General features: G+C 50.2%; 1 protein-coding gene across 1 annotated transcript in view; it reads left to right on the top strand.

The window, feature by feature from the left end:
• LOC144163042 (uncharacterized) overlaps window positions 1–16,469 on the top strand; it is a 36,665-nt gene extending 20,196 nt beyond the window's left edge. The window contains exons 16-26 of the mRNA XM_077693826.1: window positions 378–672; window positions 1,978–2,187; window positions 4,024–4,208; window positions 6,243–6,471; window positions 7,431–7,568; window positions 8,557–8,751; window positions 9,290–9,587; window positions 11,510–11,670; window positions 12,808–13,068; window positions 13,408–14,146; window positions 16,101–16,469. Of these exons, the coding sequence (XP_077549952.1) occupies window positions 378–672; window positions 1,978–2,187; window positions 4,024–4,208; window positions 6,243–6,471; window positions 7,431–7,568; window positions 8,557–8,751; window positions 9,290–9,587; window positions 11,510–11,670; window positions 12,808–13,068; window positions 13,408–14,146; window positions 16,101–16,384 (2,995 nt within the window). The 3' untranslated portion in view covers window positions 16,385–16,469. The remainder of the gene's footprint in view (window positions 1–377; window positions 673–1,977; window positions 2,188–4,023; window positions 4,209–6,242; window positions 6,472–7,430; window positions 7,569–8,556; window positions 8,752–9,289; window positions 9,588–11,509; window positions 11,671–12,807; window positions 13,069–13,407; window positions 14,147–16,100) is intronic.
• Window positions 16,470–27,154: the final 10,685 nt, after the last annotated feature.

Raw genomic sequence — 27,154 nt, 5'->3', positions numbered from 1 at the left:
AAAAGTACGACGGGTGTTGTGGAATATGCCGTGTGTATAGTTGTGGGAACTGTTTGCGTCGTGTTGTGTCAAGTGTCTTGCATCGAATAAGTATGTGGATAATGGGTAGACCCTCTCCAGTGGATAGGCCACTGTACAGGCCAGCCCATATATATTATATCTTTGCTTTTTCTGATGTGGAACAGTTGAGACCGTAGAAGTAAAAGTGAATCCGATAATGCCACATTGCAAAAAAAAAAAAAAACGTAATCCACATGCTTCCTACAATACCGACTCGAATGTCATAAACTGTAGCTGTCACAGTCAAGAGTTTTGTACTGCGGCCCAGGCGGGCATTCACCATTGCTGAGTTCTCTTGTCCTTCGTTCCACACGCAGCCTGCTGTCCGTCAAGCAGTCGCGCGTGTTCGTTCCCGTCGAGGTGACCGAGGAGGCCCCCTCCGTCCTGCTCACCAACGTCCACCACCTGCACCTCAAGGGCCTGCTGTCCCTCGAGTACGACACCAAGGTCCAGAAGAAGGTCAAGGTCAGCGTCAAGCCGTCCTTCGGAAGCGTGCTGCTCAGCGCCGTCTGCAGCGAGCACGTTCTCGACAAGCACAGCCCCTTCGTCCAGCTCGAGAAGCCCCTGCTCGACGTCAACAAGTGCGTCGAGACCATCGAGAAGCCCTTCGTGGTGAGCGAAACGAAGCCTTAGAGCACGCGCGTGTAGCATTCCGAGTCTTGAAGTGGACTGGTTGGTGCCCACTTCAAGATTTATCCGACGAAGACTTGCTGTCGTCTGACTCAAGCTCGCACGACTTCTTCCTTCGCGATGAAGCAGTAGACTCAAACGAATACTGTTAAAGGGACAGACAAACGGTAAGGGGAATGGATACCCGAAGGCTAAATGTCAGCATATCGCAGTTTCAGTTAAAGGTCGAGAATGAGTTATTGCCTGCTGCAGTGGAAACGGAAGGGCTTTGAGGAAGCAGAAATGGCACCAAACATTGCAGATATGACAGCTTTGCGAGAGGTATAGCTATATTAAAGGGGCCATGAAGAGAAAATGCAAGTTTGGTTCATTCAAAAGATTGCCTCGTTAGAATCATGCTGACACCACTTTTAGCGTAAACTTCGCTCAAATAAGCTGTATAATTAGGAAAAAAGGGAACGGCCATGCGACCCACTAGCTCATTTCCCGCAACAGAACCTATGATGTCATACCAGCCAACTCTGCGATTGGCGGGGGCCGGAAAAAGCAAACGCAAATTAGACAGAACATAAGCTTGTCGAACGAGCTATTTGTGCTTAAAGTTAGGGAGCATTCTTTTTATATCGGTAAGAATGGTGGTACAAACAGTGGAAGTTACGAAAGCACATGAAGTACCGATGCGAACTGCTGTTGGTACTGCGCGCACTATGCTTGGTTTAGCTGCTCAGCCCTGCGGGGCTTTGGGGTTGTCTCAGACGACACTGGCCCATTGACGCCAGCGATGGTTTCTTACGTGACCATATTTGTCGAGCGAGCGCCATGTTTCACGAAACGAATATTTTCTCCCGGAGCAAAGAGAAGCCAGGTTTAAATACAGTCACAAACAAACCAAAGGCAGAAAACGGCTTGCCGTGGTGTGGTGGCGCCATCTAGGTTGACTAACAATAAGCAAGTGTCCGCTCCACACCAAATTTAGCTGGAAGACCTGTTCTTATGATGTCATTGCAAACGTCGCTCAAACACACGTTTTGGCGCGACAATCAAAATTTTAACTGAAGTTGATTAATTTCACAGGGAATAAAGCATCGTTTGATTCCGCGCAAGCGCTGGGGGCACTATAGAACACGAAATCTTTCCCATAAAACAAACTTGTATGTTGTCTTCATGGCTCCTTTAAGGTGGTGAATAATTTCACAGCGCACTTACCTATTTCCTGTCGTGAGAAATTTGAGATCTGCCTGCGGGGCATGTGTCTGAGCTGCGCTTGTTCTACACTCCTGGGCGCAGTACCACCGCACCTACGGAGCCAAGGTGTTCAACTTGGAAGTGGACGCCGTGAGCCACGGCCCGTACCCCCCGCTGCCGCTGTACGGCAAGCTGTACCAGTACAAGTCTGAGCTCGTCCCCAACCTCGTTAAGTACCTGACCCACATGGGAACCAAGCAGCACGTGCTCAGGCTCAAGGTCCTCCCCACCGTCGAGGACCCCGTCACCGAGGTGAGTTGACGCCACTAGTGTCCCTAGGGGTGCGTTCCAATTTACCCTTTAGACGGCGTCCTTGCCGTCGTCGCGGACAGCCCGCCATGTTAAGCACCGTTCCAATTCGAACGAAGCAGTCAACGAAGACTGCTTCGAGGAGACGGCATCAAAGTCAGCAACGATGCAGGCTACCTTCCTGTCTAAACTAAGTGACACCAGCGCCACATTTTTGCGTATTAATGTTGAAACAAAAGCACTTGTTCTTTTATTGAAATATTTAGTATAATTTACTAGTGGTGAAGATGCCTTTATTTAATTTTTAAATCGCGTAATGTTTGTAATAGCAACGGTAATATTAGTTACGAAACCTGCGGCTTGCGTTTTTCAACATGTCTGCTACGAGGCTGTCGTCTGCGCTGGTGTTGCGTTTGGGACGGCGGCGCCGTTCCAATTTTATTCGTTTAGACGTCTAGTTAGACTGCTTCGTAGGCTGTCTACCAAGCTGTCCGCTAATTGGAGTGAAGCCTAGATAAGGTATTAGAGTACCGCCACTGAGGCATGCAAGTCAGCAATGGCGGCCATTTTGGTGTTCATCAGTGTTGCCAGATTGCCGCATCTACGGCCTCGCCGTCAACTTCGGCGGAGTCGTTTGTTGAAAACCCTACCGAGGATGCAGCAAAACGGCTTCTTGGCTTCTTTAACACACTTCTACTGCTGAACTGCCGTTACATGCGTTATCGTTGATTTGCATTCGAAACGACGTCAGTCGCGCGCAGCCGCAGAGCAGAACACGCTAAGTCTACCACAGTTTACCGACTGAAAATGCAAAACCAACAAAATTTCGACGCCCATGAATCATCGCAGTGTAAACAAATGTCACGTGATGCGAACTGACCAATGATCATGGCGGCGGCACGGAATAGTAGGAGAAAAGAGTGCCAATACTCAGTAACTTTATCTAGTGACACTAGATGCTACCATGAAACGAGCGTTGGCCTCTATAATTACTCGAGGGACGTCATTTATCAGCCCCTACCAGCGCTTCTACGCCAACCATTACGTGAAGCGTGGGTATTTTAGAGCGAAAGCCCTACTACCGCCTTGTCTGGCAAAGTCACTCATCGCGTCGCCGTGACCTTGAGCCGCCGAAGCGGCGCAAGGGTGACAGGTGTGATGTCACGCCACGTGATCCGCTGTGGAGAGGTATCGGAGCTTCACTCGCACGGTGCCTCTCCCCTGCGGTACCACGTGACTAAACGAGGGACTAACGGCTACCTTCATCTAACACTTTGTGCATAGTCGTTGCAAAACTGAGCCAAACAGGCCTTTCGTTCTTGATAACTAGGCTTAGAAATGTTGCACGTGACCCATTTTTCCCCATCGGTTCGGCAGGATATGTATTGATTCCTGTTTTCGAACCATCCCTTCAATCAGCCGGTAACGGCCGTGTCGTGCAAAGCCTTAACAACTGCCTTTCTCTACTTACCACCTACCACCTACTTTATAATTAGAATTACCACCTACTTTAGCGCTACAGGCGTCCTTCTTATGACACGTGTGGAAGTAACACGCCCAGTATTAGCGTTCGTACTTTTTAAGCCCACCCACGGCCATTATAAATACGCTTGTATTACCAAGTTACTTTGATACACCCCGACGAAACTGTAACGATACTGATGAGCGCTTCACGAGCGGTGATAACTTTCAGAGAAGCGCAATTTAAGACCGGAAAATAACGAAAGCTTTTGTTTGCTAGGTACAGCCGCGCCTAGGGCTCAATTGTACGCTCTGCTTGATCAACGTTCAAACCTTCGCGCTCGTTTCAACCACCACTCCCGCCTCTTTCTGTCGCAGTACACCGCCACCTTCAAGTACTCCGACAACCTCGACTATCTGATGAAGACCACCTTGGACAAGGTCTACGTTCCGTACACCCAACATGATTCCAGCGAGGAAGAGTACCGCGAGCAGATGCTCTTCTCCAGGAAGACCGAGCGCAGGCGCTTTAGGCCCAGCTGGCCCTTCAAGCCTAACCCCAAGTAATCACTTGAAATGCGTCTCCTTTCTTTTAGGTGCGGGGTACCGTAGGACCTCACAATGTGCGTCCTCGTCCGTGCGCATAGCATTTACAATCGCAAAAAATCACACAGGCACCGGTAGGATTCGAGCCTGTGTCTGGTAGACCGGACAGAGTTAGCGTCAATCGTCTTACCCATTGGGCTACGACCGTGATTTTTTTTTCTTTATTACGTGGGAGAATACGCTCAGATGTTGCAGTACGAGGAATGCAAGAAAACAAAAGACGCTGAAGTTATGAGAAGCACATATACCTCAAAATTCAGGCAAACACACACAAGCGTTCAAAAGAGGGAACCAGTCAGGTGGTTGGTCAAGCGAACTATACACACTATGTACAAATGCCACAGTTTAGTACCCGAGAGTCAAACGGCTTACTCCTTCGCCTGTAACGGTGCGGAGTTCCTTAGTACCTCCCAATGTCGGTCCGCGTCCATCCGTAGGCACACCACCATCCCGCGAAAATCAAGCGAAATTCCATTGGAGCCGCGAGTTGCAGTTTCATTTAGGGAATAATCAAGGTGCCACTCACGGCTCGAATCGGGCGACGTTCGGGGCGCAAATCGGATGTCACTCGGGGCGCAACTTGGATGTCATTTCGAGTCCCCATACTCCGCACCATCGCCACCATCCACGGAGATGAGATGCTGCCATTTTTATTCACCGGAGCCAAACAGCAGTTAGTTTTAGTTTTTCCCTGCTGGGATGACCTTGTCTTGATATCATCCGGGGCAGCCGTCTCTTTGATTTCTCAGCAAGAAATCAACAAGAACGCCCACTTAAAAGCGAACTTCACTCGTCTAACTTGCGCAACCAACTACTAAACGTGTGGAAAAGCATTCAGGTGACAGTCGTAACATTTTGTGGCCCACAAGTAGCTTAAAACTTACGTCAGATATTCTTCGAATTGCTAAAACATTTGCTTCAAACGTCTTCGACAGAGTGGCATGCACTGACGTGCTATCACAGCAGATTTCGTGGAAGAGTGGGGGCAGTGCGCAATGTTTCTTCTTTTTTGCGTTTCGCGAGTCGAACATCGTTCCTACACGGTGAAATGGTTGCTTCCCATTCGTTTATCAATGCTTCCGGGGTAGAAGCACGACGAAGCTGGCTCCGTATGAATTCCAAGTGCGCAGAAAGGCTTGTGTTCCCATCGTGAGCAACATGTTGGCCTTCCGTCGCGTCAGCATCAGGAAATCTGATCGACAAGCATTGGCGTGCGCCGAAATACCTTACACACGGCATTGAGACCGTCTTCCACGCTTCCATGCTAAGGCAGGCATCCTTCTGACCTCTCTCCTTCTTTTACGCGCACACTACTCCTATACACCGGCATTGAACTAGCGTAGTAATCCGACCCCTCCACCAAAACCCGAACCGTACTTTGGAACTACATACGAACGAAATTGAAGTACAACGGGACCGTCCTTCCCGAAGGTTTACCTCTCAGAAGAATTCCCAGGTACTATTCACTAATGGCGCTAAAAATGCCTTGGGAAGGTTTTCGCTGCAGCCAGGCATGTATCGTATTCTGTGACAATACATTTAAATAGGTCCCAATAGCCCGTCCAAATAATTTTATTTATTTTATTTATTAATATGAAGGATGAGAACGAAACCATACCACACCATCTCGAACGACCGCTCCCAGCGAAACACTTCCCATAAATTATTGCTTCATAATTTCGACAAACGACCCTGGAACCGTTCACAAAGGTGCCGCTACTCTAAACACTGCGGTAGACGGCACATTAAGTATTCCTGGAGCAGTCCTAAAGAAAAACACTCTCAGTGCACCGCTCCGACTTACTTTCGGTATTCCTTTTACTAACCGCTCTCTTAACCGTGCCTGTTCGGGCGGTGCCTGTAGAGTGAACAAGTATTACAGTTCACTATAGTGCCTGTATGAAAGCCGATATTTTGCATCACTGTTGCCATGCTTGTAAAACGTTTCCGCTGTCCTTGACTCGGTGCTTGTTTTTTCTAACCACTCAAAGGAAGGAGGTCACCGAGGAGGTGGAGGAGCTCGTCCCCGAGTACGTCCCCGAGTACCTTTACGAGTCCTTCAACGGCACCCTGGTCAAGCACTTCCTCAACGTCACCTTCAAGGCCAAGGACGCCGGAAGCGTGAAGAAATTCGCCAAGGTCGACCTCGCCTACTTCCACACCCTCAACCAGACCGTGTACAAGTACTTCCTGGATGTCAAGACTGAGACTAAGCCCGTGGTAAGTCGACAGGCGCGGCTACACTCTTGCTTTTTGTGTCGCTACGACAAAACAATGCGGAGCCATTCCGCTCTGTGAAGGCGGTGACCACCGAAGCTTTCTGCCTCACAACATAGACGCGACACAGAATGTGCGCGAAAGGCATTAGCAAATTTTATTACTCTGGAGAGGGGGTCGCGGTTGTCTCTAAGAAAGAGTTTTGCGTCTCGGGCACGATACATACCCAAAAATATTGCCGTGGTTGAACGCGGTTAAACCAAGTTTGTCGAATAAAAGGTCGATTTTCGTGCTAGAGCGCGCAGCGACGCACAACTGCACGGCAATAAAAACACACGCTGCTCGGCGCAGTGACGCTGCGGGACGAACTTGTGGTAAAGTCTGATGTAGCCAGCGCCTTGTATCATTTTCTGATTTCACGCGCTATTACTGTTCATCTATGCCTCTCTTCGCGACCCTGCCGCTGGAACTAACGAGTGATGAAACGCTTTCACCGAGGAAGCCGCAGCCGTCGCCACGAATTGGTTCTGTCGGTGGCCGAAGCGTGGCCGGTGGTGCATCCGTCAGCGCGGAGAACGGGGCGCTTGCTTGAAGGTCAGACGGACGCTATCAGGCGCTTCATAAGCTTCGCATAAAAGCATTGCTTCGCCCTCGTAAAACAACTTTTTCTTGGCGCTCTTTGCCCTCAGTCGGCCTTGCGCCATAAAAACCCAATCATCATCATCAGTTTCTATGGCTCTGCAGCCTGGTCGCGCATTGTGGTAAACTTGAGACTGCGCATAAAGCAAGCTTTCCACCCCCAATAATACTGTGCAAAAATAATATGCGTTCCGCTGAATAACTAGAGCAATCACCACTGAAAGAACTGCGATGCGCCACAAAGCTGCACCCGGTCCGAATGGTTGAAAGAGAGCATCATTGTACAGATTAAGCGCTGATGAAGTGCACTTTTCTTGTTACAGGTGTCTGCCTACCTTAACGTGAGCTACCCCGTGCGCCCGAGCCCCTTCTGGTACATCCCCTCTTACCTGGGCAACGACCTGATGAATGCCACCCTCTACGTTACCTACGGACAGGAGCAGGTTCCTTTCGTCGTCTACGTAAGTACATCCTTGCGGTCTCGCCCCATCATTCTTTCCGGCTTATTCGCGTGCTTTCGCCAATCCGCATCCTATGGTACATTACGGATATGAAAAGTAGCATACCATATTTTCGCGCGTAGAACCGCCCCTGCATATAACCCGCGCCCCCACTTTCCGCCGGCTAATAAAAAAATATATCCCGGTGTTTTGCCTGCCTATTTTATACATAAAACAATGGACCAAAGCTACAAATCAGGCAACATTACTCATTAATTTATGCAAAAAAAAGTTACCTAGCTGACTACGTAACTAGAGAACTTACCGCATACATTTTTTATATTGGTATATTGTTGAACTGTGTGTGCAAAAATGGGATAACAGTGGCTCAGTTGCTATAACTGCTTTAGGGGCATCACAGCCCATCGCGCATTGCGGTGAAGTTGCACCAAAGGAAATACCTCGCATATAATCCGCACCTCCATTTCACCCCTAAATTTTCGCATCTTTGGTACGGGTTTTACGCGCGACATTACGGTAACTCAAAACTCTGTATTAGGGAGCTATCCGATTAACTATACAAAATTATACAAGAGCGATTATACAACATATTCGATCATACGAGAGCGATTTTTCGAGCGTCAACGTTTTTTTTTTCTGTTTAAAATTGAAAGCTTGGTTTAAAATTTGACTTCGCATTATTTGAACCATTGCCGGCCAACCTTTTGTTGGCACCATTGTCGGCCAACATTGTCGGCACCATTGTCGCCCAACCGCTGACTCGCGATGATCACTCTCCTCTGGGGCGGGAGAGCAGTTCCTCCGTTGTCTTCTTTTCTCCCATCTTCAATTATCGTCAACAGCCTAGCCAGGTGACTCTTGTGCCCAGAGTAACTCTGCTTGTGCCGTAGGGCAACTCCGTCTGCCCTTTCGGCCCATGGGTAAATATTGATGGCTAGCGACGAAACTGATGGCTTTGAGTGACGGCTGACGCGTCTTCTCTTCGCAGTACAACGCCACCAAGACCGAGGAACAGCTCCTGGGCCTGCACGCGTACGACGAGACCCCTCTGCTGCACTGGTTCGTTCCTCAGTGTCTTGCCGACCAGCACGCCGGCAACACCGTCAGCTTCGCCTGCTACCTGGCGACCATCTACGACGCCCACCTCAACCGCCAGGTTCTCTCTTTCAAGCTGCCCCAGCAGGTACGACGAGCCCTACCCCATACACTCCCCCTTTTCCTCGTTCAAACACGTACGGTCACTATCCCAATTCAAAAATGATGCACCAGAAGTCGGCCTTTCGCGTCGTCGAAGAGCGCTATGTCACTAACAAAGGAAATAAGCATACACGAATATTATTTGGGCTATTCACCGCGGGTCTATCTCGTCATACGCGGCACGAGATAAAAGGGACAAACAGCCGAACCGCACATTAGCCGAACCAGTGAGGAGAACAGTTAACTAAAAGGCCGCAGCTGCGTTACGCCAGCTGTATGCACACAACGCTGAAGCTCCCGTTCACTCCACGACATCGCGGAGCGAGAGGTCAGCCCGCATTAATTTCATTCCGTGCAGAGCAGTCAACCTGCGTCCTTATGAACACCACGGAGGCTACAGACCTGATTAATTTACCGTCCGCCCTTTATCTCAGCCGATCGGCTCATTTATAAACCGGTTATTACATTGTAGAGGTGCAACGCGCAACGAGCAGTTCACAAACCATTCCTTCTCTCCCCTTCAGCTGAGCCCCAAGGTCAAGAGCTTCGCCCTCAAGGCCCTGTCCCTGCTCAAGTTCAAGCTGTACCCGTACGTGTCCTTCTACGCCCTGCCTTTGAGCGAGACCGAGGACTACGAGGTGGTGGTCAGGCTGAACAAGACCGAGGTCAACCCCTACACCACCCTGGCCTTCGGCGAGCTCGTCCTCCCCGGTGAGAAGGTCGTCGTCGACAAGCTCGAGGTGTCCAAGTACGTCGTGCCCAACCTTCTTCTCTCCGCCTTCGACCGCCTCAAGCACTCGCTCCTCGACGACTACCCGTACCGTGAGTGCACTTACGCTTTTATCACCTCCCTGTGCCGTCCACATCACCCACGGCTCGTGCTTATATGCGAGGTTATGAGCACGCCTGCGGTTTGCTTACCGTCCCCTAACCCACTATCCTCCGCCACCAGAGCTTGATTTCGCGCAACAGCACAATGCGCGGAGCAGGAGTTGACTCCTCTACACGTACTCTACCTTCTACTCTACGTTTAGTCTGTGTTTACACTACCTTCTACTCTACGTTTACTCTAAGTTTACTCTATGTTCTACTCTACGTTTACTCTACGTTTATCTACCTTCTACTCTACTCTACTCATCTACCTTCGCCCTATCCTACAACACATTGTCCACAGACTGCCACTCTGTGATTCTGTCATTGTCGTGAATGACATTTCATTTAGACTGAATTTGAGAGTTCCACAGATCAGCTTGATTTCGCGCAACAGCACAATACGCTCAGCTTGATTTCGCGCAACAGCGCAATACGCGGAGCAGGAGTTGGTGGTGCCGGGGCACCTTGAAAGCGAGAGTATGAAGCTTACTCCTCAACGGTTAATCTACCTTCTACTCTACATTTACTCTAGGTTTATTCTACCTTCTACCCTACTCTACTCATCAACCTTCGCCCTATCATACAACACATTGTCCACAGACTGCCACTTTGTGATTCTCTCATGCTCATGAATGACATTTCATTTAGATTGAATTTGAGTGCTCCACAGGTCAGCCGACCGTACTCCCCACACCTGCTAGGGTTACACCTTCCGGGTACTTCATCGGCTACGTCGTAGCTCACCTGTCAAGTAAAATTAAAAAAAAATGTGTGTACTCGGCTTTCGCCAAAAACGCGGGGCTTGACCAAGTAACTAAACAGAAAACCTAGATAAGCTAAGAACGGCCATATAATAATGTGAAAACCTTCACACTAAGTGATGGGAAGTGAGCAGCATCGATTAGAAAATGATCTAGTGAGGACGAGGTTCTCGCTCAGGCTACAAGGAAGAATTGCATTACGACCAAAAACAGAATGCAGGAAGATAGCGCCATCAATCGCGTAATTTTCGGACTGAAATCATTCAAAGAAGTAGGAGCCGATGTTTGCTCGTTCGTGCTACTCGGCGCCCCCTGGCGGCCGCTCAGCTAAATTTCGCTTACACGAGACACTTTCGACTCAATTTTGAACAGGCCATTTTCCCCCCTTGTACACTATTTGACATGCGCGAGGACATCAAGCGCGTCATATGGGAATGTGCGCAGTATTCTGCATTTAGAACGCTTCTCTTAATGTCCTTGGGCCATTCTATCTCTGAAATGTTGAAACTAAGTGACGCGTTAGGTCCCTGGTCAGATTCTAAACGAGCACCCCACGCGAAAAAAGCTCTATTGACTTTTCAGCGAAGTATAGGACTTAATCAGTGTTTCTAAACAAATTTACGCAAGCACGCACATCATCATCATATTCATCACGATCATATATCAGTCATTTTTTATACCTATGGGGTAGCATGCTGGGTGCCTTTTCCAGGATAACCTTGGTGGTGGTAAGTTATTATGAAAGCAGGGAAGAGAAAATAACAGGGGGTATTGTTGAACTCAACGGGGAGTTCACCCTCATACAACCCCGTCCAGGGAAGGGAAGGGGGTTTCAAAGGATAGGAAGAGAGAGAGAGGGAAGAGGGAGGTGAGTGGGGCACAGTTTATATCGCGTTCGTCTCGTCCAAGGCTCGACGGCTACAAACGATGCACTAGTCCTGTCACAACCAGAAAGTTGAGGAGGTGCTGGAAGACCTCCCGTCGGAAAGCGTCCGGACCCGTTGGGAACAGGAAGACTTCCAGCTTGTGGCTTTGTGCACCGAGTTGCTGGAGGGCGGCCCGGAGTTCCTTGCCAGTGCCATTAAAGACGACTTTCTCTCCCTCTCGCAGAGCCGTGCAGCGTTGGCAAGTACTACGTGCGCACCTACGACAACGTGAGCTTCCCCCTGGCCGTGAAGCCCAACTGCGAGTACCTGGCCACCAGCGACTGCAGCAACAAGCACGACTTCGCCGTCGTCGTCAAGCCTCTGGACCTCACTGTCGGAACCAAGGTATGGAACCGCATGTCTACAAGTTCCAGCAGAGGAGTTCGCCTGGGGCGACATCCTCCGTTTGCCCGCTTAAAAATGTCCATTTAGCGCCCGTTTCAGTCGTGACGTAAGTGAACTTGCGAGGCTTCTAGCCAATGACGTACGCAGAAACGGACGCCCCGCCTTGCTTGTGCGGCGTCACACCCGACTATCTGCTTTTAGCCAGTCAGAGCTCGCTGGGAACGAACACTTTGAAACGGACATGACATAGATAAAAGTGAGATTCCCCCCCTGGTCGGAGTTGTTACCATAGAAAAAAAGGATTACAGCTCTGTGCTTCGTCGTACCATGCGGTGATTCCAACGGGGTCTGTGCTACGTCCTAGGCGCCGCAGCACTGCTTCCGGTGTGATGGGGAGGCATAGTGTTATTATGCACAAGGCGCATCGACTGCACAGAAATGAATAGCACATGGCAATGGATTTCCATTAATTTTGCATTCTATGCAAGGCCCCTTATGCCGCAAATGAGCAGGGCTCAAAGGGGGAAAATACTAACTTGTGCACGCAGCATGTGGACAAAACTTGGTAAAACAGTGGAAATGACCACCAAAAACATTGTCACCTTCAGTGTTGTAAGGGCATTTTTTAGTTAGCACAATCGAAGACATTATTACAGCTAACAGATATTAGATGTGTCAATGTTTTCCCTCGTACGTTGAACATGATGTTCGTAAAAAATAGAAGCATGTTACGACTTTAGAGGTTTGTCGAAAACGAAGAAGCTATAAGCATTTTGCTTCTGTCCGCGCCCTATTCAGGCCATCCAGAACGGTTTTCTTGTAGATATGGTTAAAGCGATAGCATTTAAAGTTCCTTGTGATGGAAAATAACTCAAACAACAACTTAGGTTGATAATCGATCGATTAACCCCATATTTAAAGCACCCAGCGACAACAGTTTCCTCTAGTGACAAGTGCAGTTAGAAATACTACCTCACTGTTTAGGTCTCTGCTCTACTTAGGTGTCATTCTGACAGGATGGCTTAGACTGAGGCGCGGTATTCATGATACAAGAAAGCAGGCCTCACTTACGGCACTTGGTCATGGGTCAACAGGAGCGTTTCTGACGTCCTATGTGCATCGTGCTGCCCTCTGCAGAGTCTCCGCGTCCAGCTTGGTGAAACCGTGGTGGAGCTGCCGCCTCCCGACCTTTACAAGGCCGAGGTTATGGTCACCGTGAACGGCACCCTGTTCGTGGCCAACGCCACCCAGGACCTCGTCCTGACCTACAAGTGGGACCGCAAACTCCTCCTCACGGTGTACCCCACCAGCGGACCCCACGACCCGCCAGTTGTCGAGCTCACCAACACGCTCAAGACCTTCAAGCTCCTGTTCGACGGTGTCAACTTCTTCGTCTGGGTCAGTTTCTTCATCCACGCCCCCGGCTATTGTTCTTTACTAAAACGTAACCCTTGTTAGTGCGGTTCGACAGCAGGCAGGAGATGCTATTAATGATTCGAACTCTCTTATGCTGACAATCTCAATTTCCCTTTCAGTAAAAGAAAGAAAAGAAGAAAGAACCAAATACGACGTGTCGATTTTTAATATGTAAGGCGAGGCTGGACGCCTGCCGGTGGTATCGGTTTCTGTATTGAATACTTAAGTAGCATATTGCTACTATTACCTCAGTCGTGGCGGCTACGTATTCGCGTTCTGGGACAGACCGGCAATACAATTTTTTCAACCTTTCTCCCACAGGTGAACCCCCTGTACCAGGGCAAGACCTGCGGTCTCTGCAGCAACTTCGACAACGAGCCTTACTACGAGTTTGTGACTCCTTCCAACAAGGTTGTGCACAACTTCACCGAGTTCGTGGCCAGCTATGGCTTTGGCCTTCCCGAGTGCAGGGTTCCCCTTGTCACGCTGCCTTACCCTCTCCGCTACCTCGAGGAGCTGAGGTACCCCGCGCCGGGCTACAAGGCTGAGGGATATTACCCTAAGGAGCGCAAGCACTCAACAGTGTACCCTAGCGAGGAGGAGTACCCGAGCGAGCCCAAGTATACGCGCGAGTACCCCAGCCAGCACCACTACCCCAGCCACCACCAGTACCCCAGCCACCACCAGTACCCAAGCCACCACCAGTACCCCAGCCAGCACCAGTACCCTAGCCACCACCAGTACCCCAGCCACCACCAATACCCCAGCCACCACCAGTACCCCAGCCACCACCAGTACCCTAGCCACCACCAGTACCCCAGCCAGCACCAGTACCCCAGCCACCACCAGTACCCCAGCCACCACCAGTACCCTAGCCACCACCAGTACCCCAGCCACCACCAATACCCCAGCCACCACCAGTACCCCAGCCACCACCAGTACCCTAGCCACCACCAGTACCCCAGCCAGCACCAGTACCCCAGCCACCACCAGTACCCCAGCCACCACCAGTATCCCAGCGAGCATCGCTACCCGTACGAGTCCTTCCTCCACTTTGAAGGTAAACCATCATTTTTTTACCGCGACACTGAGATCGCGGCGCCTTCACTGCTGGGCACTGTCTATACTAAATACAAATTCCTTCCAATTACTGTCTCACTTCTGGCAAGTGTTTGCCTACCCAGTGTATCAGTAAACCCGAACGCCTACCTAAACGCCTTTTAAAGCCATTCGAGGTCAAGTTATAATTCACTGAGGCTTACAACCGTAAACATACTATTCAGGGTTATACGCCGGGGATCAGGAAATAAAGAAGGCAATACAGCTAATGTTTCGTCAACAAATGCAGCTAACGTTTTGTCCACAAATGCAGCTTATGGAATGGAACAGTGGCTTGTTACATATCATGTGGTCATTAGCTGAAAAATAATTGAATGGTAGCTAGGATAAATTTTAGAATTTAAAACAGCGAAGAAAATTACGGATGTTCATTATTTTATGTAAAACAACTTCTATTTTTTCTCGGGTACTAAAATCTCGCAGCATGAACCATGTTAGGTTCACAGACATCAAACAATTTATTTAGCAACAAATGAAGCTTGTGTTCTTACACAAGCGTTTTATTCCGAATCTAGGTAGTAGCTTCTGACACCACGTGCCAAGAAAGGCAGGGACTTGACCCCGACAATTAGACGAAGGACTACGCTATCCTGACTTTCTACCAAAGTAGGTTGCCTTAGCGTAAGCGGATTGATTGATTGATTGTAGGGTTTAACGCGCCGACGCAACGCAGGCGATGAGGCGCGCCGTAGTGGAGGGCTCCGGATTAATTTTGACCACCTGGGGATCTTTGACGTGCGCCGAAATCTCGTACACGCGGGCGTTTTTGCTTTTCGCCTCCACCAGAAAAGCGGCCTCCGCGGCCGGGAATCGAACCGACGTCTTTTTTTAATGGCGTAAGCGGACGCCATTAAACTATCTTTACAACCGCAACACTACTACACCCAAACTGTCAAGCCTTGCTATCTTTCAGTTGAAAACATATTCTCACATCTTTACTGAATATTTGCTGTATCTCTGCCTAGATATCACTATATTTACCAAAGCTTACATAAAGATCAGGACAAAATAGCCATTCGGTAAACCGAATTGTTTCTTTGGTCAAATCTTACTGTTGCATACCTCGCTTGGAAGATGGCGTAACAAAATAAGCAATGCAAGAAAGTGCTCGCAAAGGTAGAACAACAAGGTTTGCTCTAGGCTTCTACTGATCCGACAAATTATTAAATTCGATTTGAACCGGAGAAAACCAAAACAAAAGATTCTGTGGAAGCACTTTTATCCCAGACCTCCCACATTGGGTAATATATAGTAGGTGGAGCTGTCTTGCACTTGTATTACCAAGACTCGTGCAGCCGTATTTCGCACTCCGGAATAAAAAAGTTGTTCTCAACCTTCACGCAGTTAGTTCTTCGAAGTCCTGATCGTGCGAACGAAAGTTTGACATCCACCTCAATGCAGCCATACGGCTACAGAGGAAAGCTATACAGCTTTCTGAGAAACTTCGCAGTTGAAAAATTCACCCTGGTCCAGGATTCGAACCTGGGACCACCACTTAACCGGAGCAGTCGCTCTACCAACTGAGCTAACCAGGAGGTTAGTCCTTTGTAGCGCGAGAGCAAATTGATCAACAACTTGAAGTGATGGGCAGGTGTTAATCGACCAGACGTAGGGGAAATCCCCAAGGTGGAGTAAGTTTCTGCGAAGGACAAGGACGAATTTTTTTCAACCGCAAAGTTTCTCAGAACGCTCTATAGCGTTCCTTTGTAGCCGTATTGCTGCATTGACGTGGATGTCAAACTTTCCTTCGCAGAAACTTACTCTACTCTGGGGATTTCCCCTAAATCTGGTCGATTAAGTCCTGTTCATGTTGAAATGCACTACTGCCTTCAGAAATGTCTGTCTTGGTAACGAGAGTGAAGCGGTGACGTGTCGTCGTGCCGTTGTGTGCGCAGAGAGCAAGTGCTTCCAGAACCGCACCATCCTGCGCGACCGCAAGGGCGAGGTCTGCTTCAGCGTCTTCCCCGTGCCCACGTGCAAGAGCGAGTGCCGCAAGACCCAGGGCAGCTCCCAGCTGACCGTGGGCTTCACCTGCCTGAACCGCAAGCACCCCGAGCTCAAGGAATGGACCCGCAAGGTCCGCGAGCTCGGCACCCTCGGCGTCCTTCCGTCCACTTACCCGGTCACGCTTGAGGAGAAGGTGCGCGTGCCCGAGAAGTGCGAGCCCGTCGAAATCTGAGCCCCCAACCCTCTGCTAGAATAAGCAACGAGGCCCCAGAAGGCCTCACGCCCTCTTGTTGAATAAACACCTTACAACAATTTTACCTGCTGTGTTGTTTTGCTGAAAAAAAACTCTGATTCCACTGTCGTAGAAAACGGTGAAACACGAAAGTGAAATGTGCCGCATAATCTGCAGCTGACCATGATTTGCGGGTCGGCGCCTGTCTTGTGAATGTGCTTGCAGAGTGACGTCCTGCTGGCGGGTCGCTTCGCCAAAGGTGTATTGGCGTCATTTCCATGACGGATATTACGTCAGGGAAACCTTGGTGTATCCCGGTGTAAAACACTTTCGTGTTAAAATATAAAACCCGAAAATGAACAACCCTAAGTATAACATACTCTTTAGTACTAAGGGTTGCTTCCCCGCAAGAAGACGCTGTGTGCAGGGGTGCACCCTCTACAGGCCGCTTGCTTCATTGTACTGGCGTCCTTTCCGAGACGGATATGACATTTGTCAAATCCTGGTGTATCCAGGAATAACACACCTTCATGTTAAAAACTGACTAATTTGAGCTAAATTATCTGGGAGTGGTCCCTGATTCAAGGAGAGCATGTGACAACTGTGCTGTCTTAGCCCTGGAAACCAGAGATATCTGGGCATCCAAGCCAGATCCATTACCTTACAACGACCGGCGTCATATAGCGGCTGTAACCGGACCACCTGAGTGACTGATGTACCCGGACTGTCTTTGCCTTTTTTTAGGGGCGAAGCTCCTTAGGGCATGGGTCTGTCCATCCTCGACGTATGTATGTAGCCACCTCTAGTTTAGTTCTTGGATTGTTTACTAGATGACGTGGCTACCTCTAGTTTAGTTCTTGGATTGTTTACTAGATGGCGGTACTTGTATATGATGAAAAGATGCGATTGGATTGTTTACTAGATGGCGTGGCTACCTCTAGTTTAGTTCTTGGATTGTTTACTAGATGGCGGGGAGCGTTGTAATAAAATCCGTTCGCTGTTGGCGCGCGCTCGGAGTCGCCCGATGGATAAGGCTGCAGATGTGCGAGCCCGCGAGGCAGAAGCGCTCCGTGAAGCTGCGCGACAACGCCGCCAACATCCCAGCGTTCGAGAACGAGAGGCCCAAGCGTCACGGCAACGGCGCGAGGACCCTGCCGTACGCGAAGCGGCACGGCTGCGGCGCAAAGAGGATCTCCAAAACGTCAGAGAATGGGAAGCGGCGAGAAAGCGCGCGTATCGGCAGGCAGACCCCGATGCAGTGAGAGCTCGTGAGGCGTCTGCAAAACGCATCAGGCGAGCTCAGCCCCAAGGTGCCAACGCGCGGTTTAAGCGAGACTTTCTAGGCGTTACGTTCGGACACAGATGTAGTGGGCGAACTTTCACTGAAGAGTCACGGTTTTACCGATGATTTCCCCTCAGGAGCTTCGCCCACTCATCATCATTCACCCCGTGGATATGCTGTGAATTTTTTTATTCTTGACCAGTTCTCTATATGACTCTGCTCTATAATTTCAGTCCCCTCTACTTCCCCTTCCCCGCATTAGGTTGTATAGGCGGCTCTAACACTGCGCTGTCCGAACCCGCTTTCTCCACAATTCTTAATCGTGTCATCCCTCCACCAAGTTCCTGCGTCTTCTACAGAACTCAATCCTAAAACCACAAGTTTTAGCCCCTGTTCTGCAGCCCCGCACCTCGGTTGCCATCCGCCTACCCTGGCGGTCTGCGGATTTTCCATTCAACCCTAGCATTGCACGCAGATTTTTCCGTAGTGGGCTATACGCCACAATTAATCAGGTGTGCAAGGAATGGCAGCTATTTTGGCCACAAAATTTCTTCGTGGTATGCGGAAGCAGAACAAGTTTTTTTGCAATGATGCTATGATGGCTACCGTTGTTACACTACCATGCCCTTATGGCGGGAAAATTGATTGAATTTAAGTGGCACAAAGCAATGATTTAAAGAAGCCAGACCTTAACTGGTACCAGAGGCTTCTAGGCCAGTGCATTGACCAATGCAAGGGGCGAAATGAAATTACCGTGAAGTGCGGTACACTTAAACCTGGATATAACGAAGTTGACAAAAAATCGCATTGTTTTTGTTACATTCAGCTCTTCGTTACATGCAGGTTTTGAGTTAAAGCTCGCGGAAATGAAGCAGAAACGAAACGAATATGCTAGGCATCAGTTATGCTGAACCCACCCATGTTCAAGGATATATTTCACCCGAAAAACTGCGTACTACACGGCTCCTGAATTCACAAACGTAACTGAGTATCACTTTTGCTTTTTGATACTTTTCGGTTCCTGAAAGCGTTTCAGGAACCAAAATAGTGCTGAACGGGCACCTTTTCGCGAACTTCATGCTCGTTTCTGTAGTCAAAATTCTTGAAGGGAAGCTAGCTAGGACACTGTACCGGGCGGTAGCGTTCTTTTTTCTCGCATGCGGAGACGGCATTTAATATTGCGAGCTTGTCTTCAAAAAAATTTACACCATCTTCCCGCGAGGGGAACCATGGGGTAGATGCAACGCATCGGGGATTGCCGTTGCGTTTCCGTTATGTTAGCGATGTCAGCGTGTGGATTGCTGTTGTTGTGTATCCTATCTACGCAGCATGTTTACCCCCGATGCGTCGCATCTACCCCATGGTTCCCCTCGCGGGAAGATGGTGTAAATTTTTACCGAGCGCAGGCTGCGCGCTAACGCACAGCTGCACGGCGACGGGAGCGAGCGCAGCCGAGCGCAAGCTGCGCGCTGACCGCGCTGACGCACAGATGGCGCTGCGGTGAGAGCGGTGGAGCGCGCAGCTGCCGCAGCGAGGAGAATGGGGGAGGGATGCGGACTACGCCGCGACAACGACGCGGGACAAGGCGAGTTAAAGAGATGCATTGCATCTAATACAAATCTGTTCGTGTTCAGACAGCAGAAATCATGCGCGACCCCACAACGCAGATATCAGGGGACGAACGCGACAACACGCCGACAGGCAGGCATAGCACCTGAACGACACCGCGCTCACACGTGGAAACGCACGAAAGATTGCGGTGCTGATGAAATTCGCCAAACTAGTGCATTTCGCCAGCCAATTTTTCGGAAGGGCAAGACACCTCGAGTCATCAGCGTATGCGAATTCATCACATCCGGGTTGACCGTCGCAACTCCTTCGTTACATAAAAGTCGCAAACGCACGGGCTTCAATGAAGGTGGAAATTGGCAATTGAAAAACTTCGTTAAATCCAGGACTTCGTTACATGGAGGTTTGTTCCATCGAGGTTTACCTGTAGTAGCATTGTCCAGGATACAGCATGGTACCAAACGCACTTGAAAGAGGTTGCGATAAATATTCAACCAATACAAGTAGGCCAGTTGGAATTTTTTTAATCCCTGTTGAATGCCTATGGCTGGCTTTCGTATCTGTACACACATCCACGGAAAGAAGTCCGCTGCGCCGGTCTGCCAAAGCTTCTCGATGGCGGACTGTGGACGACGTCGTTGAAGCCTTCCCCCTCGGGGCTAAAGTTCCTCAATGTCGGCGTGGAGACGCCGCTGTTCGCCACCAACCCGCCGCCTAAGTTCCTCGACGCCGACCTCGAGACGCCGTTGTACGCCCCCATCTCGCCGTTCAAATTTCGCGCGCGGCGCCTCTCTTCGACCCCGTACGTCGGAAGCGCCTCGGTGGCATTCCTCGTTGGCGGTCTCTGAAGGCCTTCCAATTCACGCGGCTGTACACCCAGCATGTTGAGGAAAGGGCAGCCGTTTCCACCCCGTCTGGAGCTGAGGGATTCCACCACCACCTCGACGCGTTTACGAATGTTTTCCAGTTCGTTCTGTGCTTCGGATGACATCCGCCCGGTGACGCTTCGTTTGAACTCAACCCCTTTGCCTTTTTTCTTCCCTCGTCGACCGTCCGAAGAAGAACTGGAGGAAGATGAGGAGGCCTTTTTCTTCGCGGATTTGTCCTTGCCACGTCTTCTGCCGCGTGACGAGGAAGAGTTCGAAGACGAAGACGACCTTTTAGTCTTAGATTTAGACCGTCTTTTCGACCGAGACTTAAAGCTTTTGGTAGAATCATCCTTGCGTCGCCGAGTAGTGCGCGAACGTCGCGATTTGCCGTCCGAGGATGAAGACGAAGAAGATGACTCCTTCCGCCTCCTCGAGGGATCTCGCTGTGGCGACGAGCTTCCCTTCGGGTCGTCGTAGTCATCCCGCAAGCGCCGATTTGGCGAGCGTGTGAGCCAAGCTTTTCTGGATACACCCTCATCCTCGCGGAAGTTTTGCAGGGACGTTGTCCAACTCTCCGGTAGATTGCCGCCCGTGACCGTACGTTCCTTTTTTTCACCAGTTTCATAGCCGGCAACTTCACCGTATGTTTGTGGAAACATTCTCTCTGCGCAATGCTCATCGATATCCTCCCGTATCTTGCGTAACAGGTCCGACGCCCTTTTCTGCGGCAGCTTTGACACGGCCCTCCTCGGCTGCTCATAGTCTTCCCTTACGCGTTGCCAATTCTCACCAAAGTAAGCACGTCCTCCGTAATGCCTCGCGTTTGGCGGTGGACCATCGTAGCGATCAGGAGAACGGTCGTAGCGATCCCCTGAGCGGTCATAGCGATCTGGTGTACGGTCGTAGCGAAGTATCGGCCCACCGTAATCGGGAGGATGTCGCATCGGCTTGCGGTATCCAGGCGTGGGCTGCCTTTCGAAGCCCCCTGGAACGTTCACTGATCTTTCAAAACTACCACGCCTCCAAATGGGCGGTCCGGCGTACCCGCGGCCGGACGGAACCATTAATTCCTCATAATTTGGGGGAACGTTGATACTATCTTCTAAGCGGCCTCCCATTTTCATCAGCCTTTTCTTTTGAGGCCACGTTTGGGCGAGCTCCACAAACGTCAGCGCTGTGTCCATTTCCGCGAACTCTCTAAACATCTCTCGGTGTTCAGTGGCAATTGGCTGGCCGTTGCAGCCAATCATTGGCCTACCCGCGTCTTCGTAGCCTCCGTCCATCAGCCTACCCCCTTTGTCGTAGCCGCCGTACATGGGCATGCCCCTGCCGTATCCGCAGGGGTGACCCGGCCCCACGCCCATTGCTCTGTTGTACCCGCACCCCGGTTCGGGCGTCACACCCGGTGCCATTTCCGGCGCAACGTTCTGCGTAGAGAACCTCTGCTCAGGCGGCACAGTATACGCAGGCAGGCTCTCGATGTACATCTTGCCTCGTACAATGTTTGGCCCCACCTGTTGCTCGTACGCCTTGACCGCTGACACGTACTCCTTGGCAGACTCGGATGGCTCCCCTCGCACAGTGTCTCTGGTGTCGGCCCCGTCCTGTTGCAGTTGCTGCTGCTCCTGCTGGCTGCTCCCTGTCACCGTTGGCGCGGCTGGCGCAGAGTTCTCTTGTGGTGGCTGGACGCGAAGGGCTTCAAAAGACGTCGAGGACGACGACGCAAGAGGAGGACCGCGAGGTTGCTGAGTTGGCGTTGCCGAAGACGGGGGTAGAAAACTTGGGTGCTGCTGAGTTGGCGCGGCCGATGCCGGGGGAAGCAGACCGGGGGGTGTCCGAGATGGCGTGAAAGAATCTGGGGGAGGAGCACCAGGTACACCTTCGGTAGGTGGGAACGCAGGTGGCGGGAGACCCAATCCTGGGGATTGCCCAGGTGGTGTGATGGGAACTGGCTTTTGCGAACCGTAGAAAGTTGGCCCTGGAGGAGCTTCGGCCATTTTTGACAGGCACGAGGCTCCAGACTTTGATTTTGAACGCTTCTAGCGGAAGATGCCTCGACACAGCTCGATCCGTTGCCGTTCGGCGAGGGAGACCCGCAGCGTGGATTGACCTGGAAGCGAAAGTAAAAGCTTGCACATGGTCGAGCAAGTTGTTTACTTATTACCTTTAATCGCTCTTCTCATATTTCGTCCTAAATTCAAACCACTGTGTTAGCAAGCAGTACGAGTTCTGGTAATTGTCGCGTTGTTTTGTTGAGCCTTTTTGCTACAAGGACCCAAAAAACGGAAACTACCTCCTCAAGTTGACATTTAGTCGAAAGAAATACAAGATAGGAAACAAGTGACCATGTGTCACTTGCTTATGAGAAAGAATGCCAAGAGGGTAAGTAGGGAAGGACATTGCCGGGCTCACTCACAAAACTGCAATCCTTATCATTGAATACACAATGAAATGCCTAATCGTGACTCCTGTGTAGGCATTAAAATCTTCAATTTTCGTAATCATTAAAAGGACGCTGTATTTATTATAATCCATGGCCGCCTATATGCTTGTTCCATTGCGACTGTTTCCGAGAGACGATAGCCTTTTAGTCTTCTGCCGCCACTGCTGCGCAAAACACCTCCCTCTCTTCCCCTCCAAACCAACGGGCCCTTCGATTCCCCCAGCGCTTTTGCCATTGTTATTGCTATTCCGATTTTAAAAATTCAATTCAATTTTCCCGCGCTTCCTCCACTTGCACAACGTCTGCTTAGAGAATGCGAAACTCCTCCCTTCTTCACAGCCGGGATAGAGCAGTGGCGCGCTCCGCTTTTGCAACGCAGCAAAGAAAGGCTTAAGAGAGGCCCCGGTTTTCACCGGCGCATTGAGAGAAGTGTGGAGAAAGTCACGTGCTTTTTCCGCGGTCATTTGGGGTCACGCTAATTGGGCGTCCTATAATAGCAACGCCGCCGAATGCCGGCCCACAGAGGCCTTACGTCACTGCGCGGCCCAGCAGGTAGCCAATGGTTGGCAGGAGGAGACGAAGCAGATGAAGTGGAGCGAGCGATGGCGCAGAAGGTACCGCGTGCGTGCAAAACAAGCAAAAAGGGGCGACCTCCAAACATGGCTTTCGCGGCTGCAGTAGAAGTGACGTCAAGACCTCTCCCAAGCTTTTCTTTCATCCACAATTTTAACATAGCGGCTCCGCTGCGCTATGCATTGTGGGTTCCGGGACGCGACTACGCAAGTGCGGCCGGGCACTACGTCTATATACGACCCCCTCATCAGAGCGAATGCTTGCACATGCCGAGGCGGACACCGGAACGAATGCGCACATGCCCGTTCCGGTGCCGGTACCCGCCACCGTTAGCGTAGCGCACGCTAGCCGCTAAGCTATGCCTCGATAGCGACACTGCTGCTCCCCGCCACACCACAGGCAGGCAATACGCAGATGTTTTGTGCCCTGCACTGCGCCCCTGTCAATTGTGTTTCTCTTCGTCGGAAGCTTCGCTGGGTAATCCGCCACCGTATGATGGTTCAGCTTAAATGCATGTCTCGTTATAAACACGTCCTCCCGGTTATAAACCCTCGTTATAACCGAGTGGTCGGGATATGAAGTAAGCTTCGTTATAAGTGATGCCGTTATAAGTGATGTTCGTTAAAAGCGGAGGGTATTTGGTGTGTACCCATTGCAGTAATGATCATGAAACACTCCGAACAGAGCGAGGCTTCTAATGAAGCGGTTTCAGTATGAGGAGTGCTTGCAGTACATGCCTCAGGGCATCGCCGTCGTGACCACCATGGCCAGCTCTACGGTACAGGTGTTTATTACAGTAATCCGTCGTTATAAAGAAGTCAGCGGGACGGCCAAAAATTTCGCTATAAGTAGTGGTTCGATATAAGCAACAACTCTAGAAAATTTAAAGCATTTGAGCTTTAATTGCGCCACAGCTGCGAGGAATCAGAGCACAATCTATTCAGTGAAGCAAAACTTTATTCAGGTGCAAAAAAGGCAGGGAACTTTGGCCGTTTCAAGTTCGTGCTGGGCGCGAAGGTGTTGTGTGAGTGAAGGTGTTGTGTGAGTGACACGCCCGTCCATGGTCTTCACGTCTATGTTCCTGCCATTCTTTTAATGTGTTTCACGTCCCCATTATTGACTCGTCATGGTGACGTTATCGTTCAGGTCTGTCACTACCAACAAGACAAGGCACTCACAACTGATTTTAAAGGGGCCATGCAGACCAAATACAAGTTTCGTTCACTCGAACGGTTGCCTCATTAGAATCTTACAGATACCACTTTTAACGCATACTTCGCTCAAATGAGCTACATAATTAGGAAAAAAGCGAATGGCCACGTGACACACTGGCTCATTTCCCGCAACAGAACCTATGATATCATAAGTGTCCAGCTGTGCAATTGGCTGAGGCTGGCAAAAGAAAACGCAAATTAGGCAGTGCTCATAGGCTTACCAAACGAGCTATTTGCGCCTAAATGGAATGCATATTCACTTTACAACAGTAATAATGGTGCAGTAAACAATGAAAGTTACCAAAGTACACGCAAAGATATAAGTACCGATGCCCACTTCCGTTGGTACTCGGCTTGTTGATACTCGTTGGTACTCGTCGGTAACCGTTGGTACTCGTTGGTACTATGCTTGTTTTAGCTGAACATCAGTCCGTCGGTTTGGAGTTGTCTTACACTGCACTGGCCGGTTGCCGGAAGCGACGGTGTCTTACGTGACCCCCTTAGTCCACCTTGCCTTAAGTTTCGCGAAAGGGTTACTTTCTACCGTAGCAAAAACAAGGCAGGTGTGAATACGGCCAAAACCAAAGCGGCAGTGGCCAATGGTCCATGACTGACTTTAATAGCGGCATCTGGGAGGACTGACGGCAAGCAAGGCTGAAGAGCCGAATGACGCAGTGGAGTTCGTTTTAATAGCGGCGTGATGACTTCTTTGCACACGTATGGGAAACCCATGGTTTGGCGAGAGTATCAAAATTTTAACTTAAACCGATCAATTTTTCAGTGATTACAGCCTTATCTGCTGCCGGACAAGCCCTGGCGGCAGTATAAAACACGTAATCTTTCGAATAACACAAACTTGTATTTTGTCTGCATTTAAGGCAGGTTGTTACAACAGAATAGCAGCCGGGTATATTTGCGCGCCCCTACCACCGTTAGCGACCCCCAACACTCGGAACGCGACACATTCATATGGTTCACAAGAGGATCCTGACCCACGGCATAGTCGCCTCTGACGTGTGTGGATGCGATGTTTAATGGAAACGCAAGCAATCATTTCTTATAAGGTTGCTCAGGTTCACAACTTTGTCGAAGGTATTAGCGCTAACCAAGCTGCGGTTCGCATGTTAGCTGCAGTCAGGCACGTAAAATGATTCCTTATCCGACCAGAATGCAATAAGCGATGACTGACTTTATACGCACGACGTCATGAAGTCTGGCGGAAGCCACTGTACGCACGACGTGAATGACGCGTCAACGCTGCACCGGCGCCGCGCCGTTGCTCCGGCTGTACCAATCGCCCTGATAGAGCGTTTTGCCGACTTCCCAAGCCGCTGTATCGCCGTTTTCCGACGCACCACGGCTTTGGTGGCCTCTAGCCACCATACCACGGGGCGCGAAGCCAATGGTTCAAATGAAAGCCGTACAAGGCTCCTCGAAATGGCTTTTCGTCAAACACGTTGATTACGTTGACCGATAGCCTAAACAATGCGGCAAATTGTTCTACTCATGCGCGTTAGTTGCAACAAATTAAAAAAAAACCAAGTGAGATGCACCCCTACTTCATTCTGTTCTTAAACGTTGATTGATTGTAGGGTTTAACGTGCCGACGTTATGCAGGCGATGAGGCGCGCCTAGTGAAGGGCTCCGGATTAATTTTGACCACCTGGGGATCTTTAACGTGCGCTGAAATCTCGTACACACGGGTGTTTTTGCTTTTCGCCCCCATCAGAAAAGCGGCCACCACGGCCAGGAATCGAATCCGCGACCTCGTGCTCAGCTGCGCAACGCCTTAGCCACTGAGCCACCGCGGCGGGTTATTCTTAAACGTATTTCGGTGGCCACATGCAAGCCAATTTTCACCATTTCGAAAGGAACACCCACGACATTTAATTTCAAGCACATCCACATGTGTGGAACAATGATAACTGCTTTCATGTTTGCTTTGGGCATTAGCCATTCACGTACACTTAAAGTGAGAAACCAAATGTCCACAGAACATTCCAAGAAGCATGGTTTATGCATACGTCGTGAAGGAACGTCCTTCATGTGCGAAGGGTTCACGAGCCTGACCCCCTCGACGAAATGACGGCGCCAGGCCATAAACAGAAATAACCAGTTTATTCCCGACAATAAACCAACGGCATGCGTAGAAGCATCAGCGTGAACGGTAAGTCATGCGAGCAACCGCGACACTCAACGACAAACTGCACCGATCGTGCAGAAAATAATGGGGCGCTTTTATTAACACTCACAGCGATGTCCGAGTCTATTGGCCGATTCTGTTGTCGCGTTTGCGTACTTCAGTTTCTTTTCGTTCAAGTCCTACACTTAGCCGGGAATTGACGACGTACACTGTTTTTGTAGCTTTAACTACGAAAAGGGCGTCGCGTTGTTCTGGAGCTGAAATTCTGTAAAGGCGCGATCGAAATCGTGCTAAGCACCTAAATCGTGCCCCAACTTCGAATGCCATGCCGCCTCCGTCGAAGCACAGAACAGGGCGGGTTCCCCAAGCCGCCTAGGGGCTTGGGGAACCCGCCAACCCGTATTACGAGGGCGCTCTTAGTTACGAGCAACGGCCGCGTTGGCGCCTCAGTCGCGTCGTGCGTATAATGGCTCCCGCCAGACCCCACGACGTCGTGCGTATAAAGTCAGTCATAAGCAATAGCGCAAACTCTACCTCCGTCTACATCGAAAGGCTTCCGAGCTGATCAAGCTGATTAATATTGTTACAAGAGACAAGCAAGGAACTCCAATAGATTACAAAATATAAAATACAATAGGGCGCGAGCTGCCATTATCTACCACGGAAGTCCGAAGCAC

The sequence above is a fragment of the Haemaphysalis longicornis genome, unplaced genomic scaffold, assembly GCF_048455015.1.
Source record: "Haemaphysalis longicornis isolate Haplotype H1 unplaced genomic scaffold, Haemaphysalis longicornis Haplotype H1 scaffold_12, whole genome shotgun sequence".
NCBI lineage: Eukaryota > Metazoa > Arthropoda > Arachnida > Ixodida > Ixodidae > Haemaphysalis > Haemaphysalis longicornis.
This window is presented reverse-complemented; position numbering and strand designations above follow the sequence as displayed.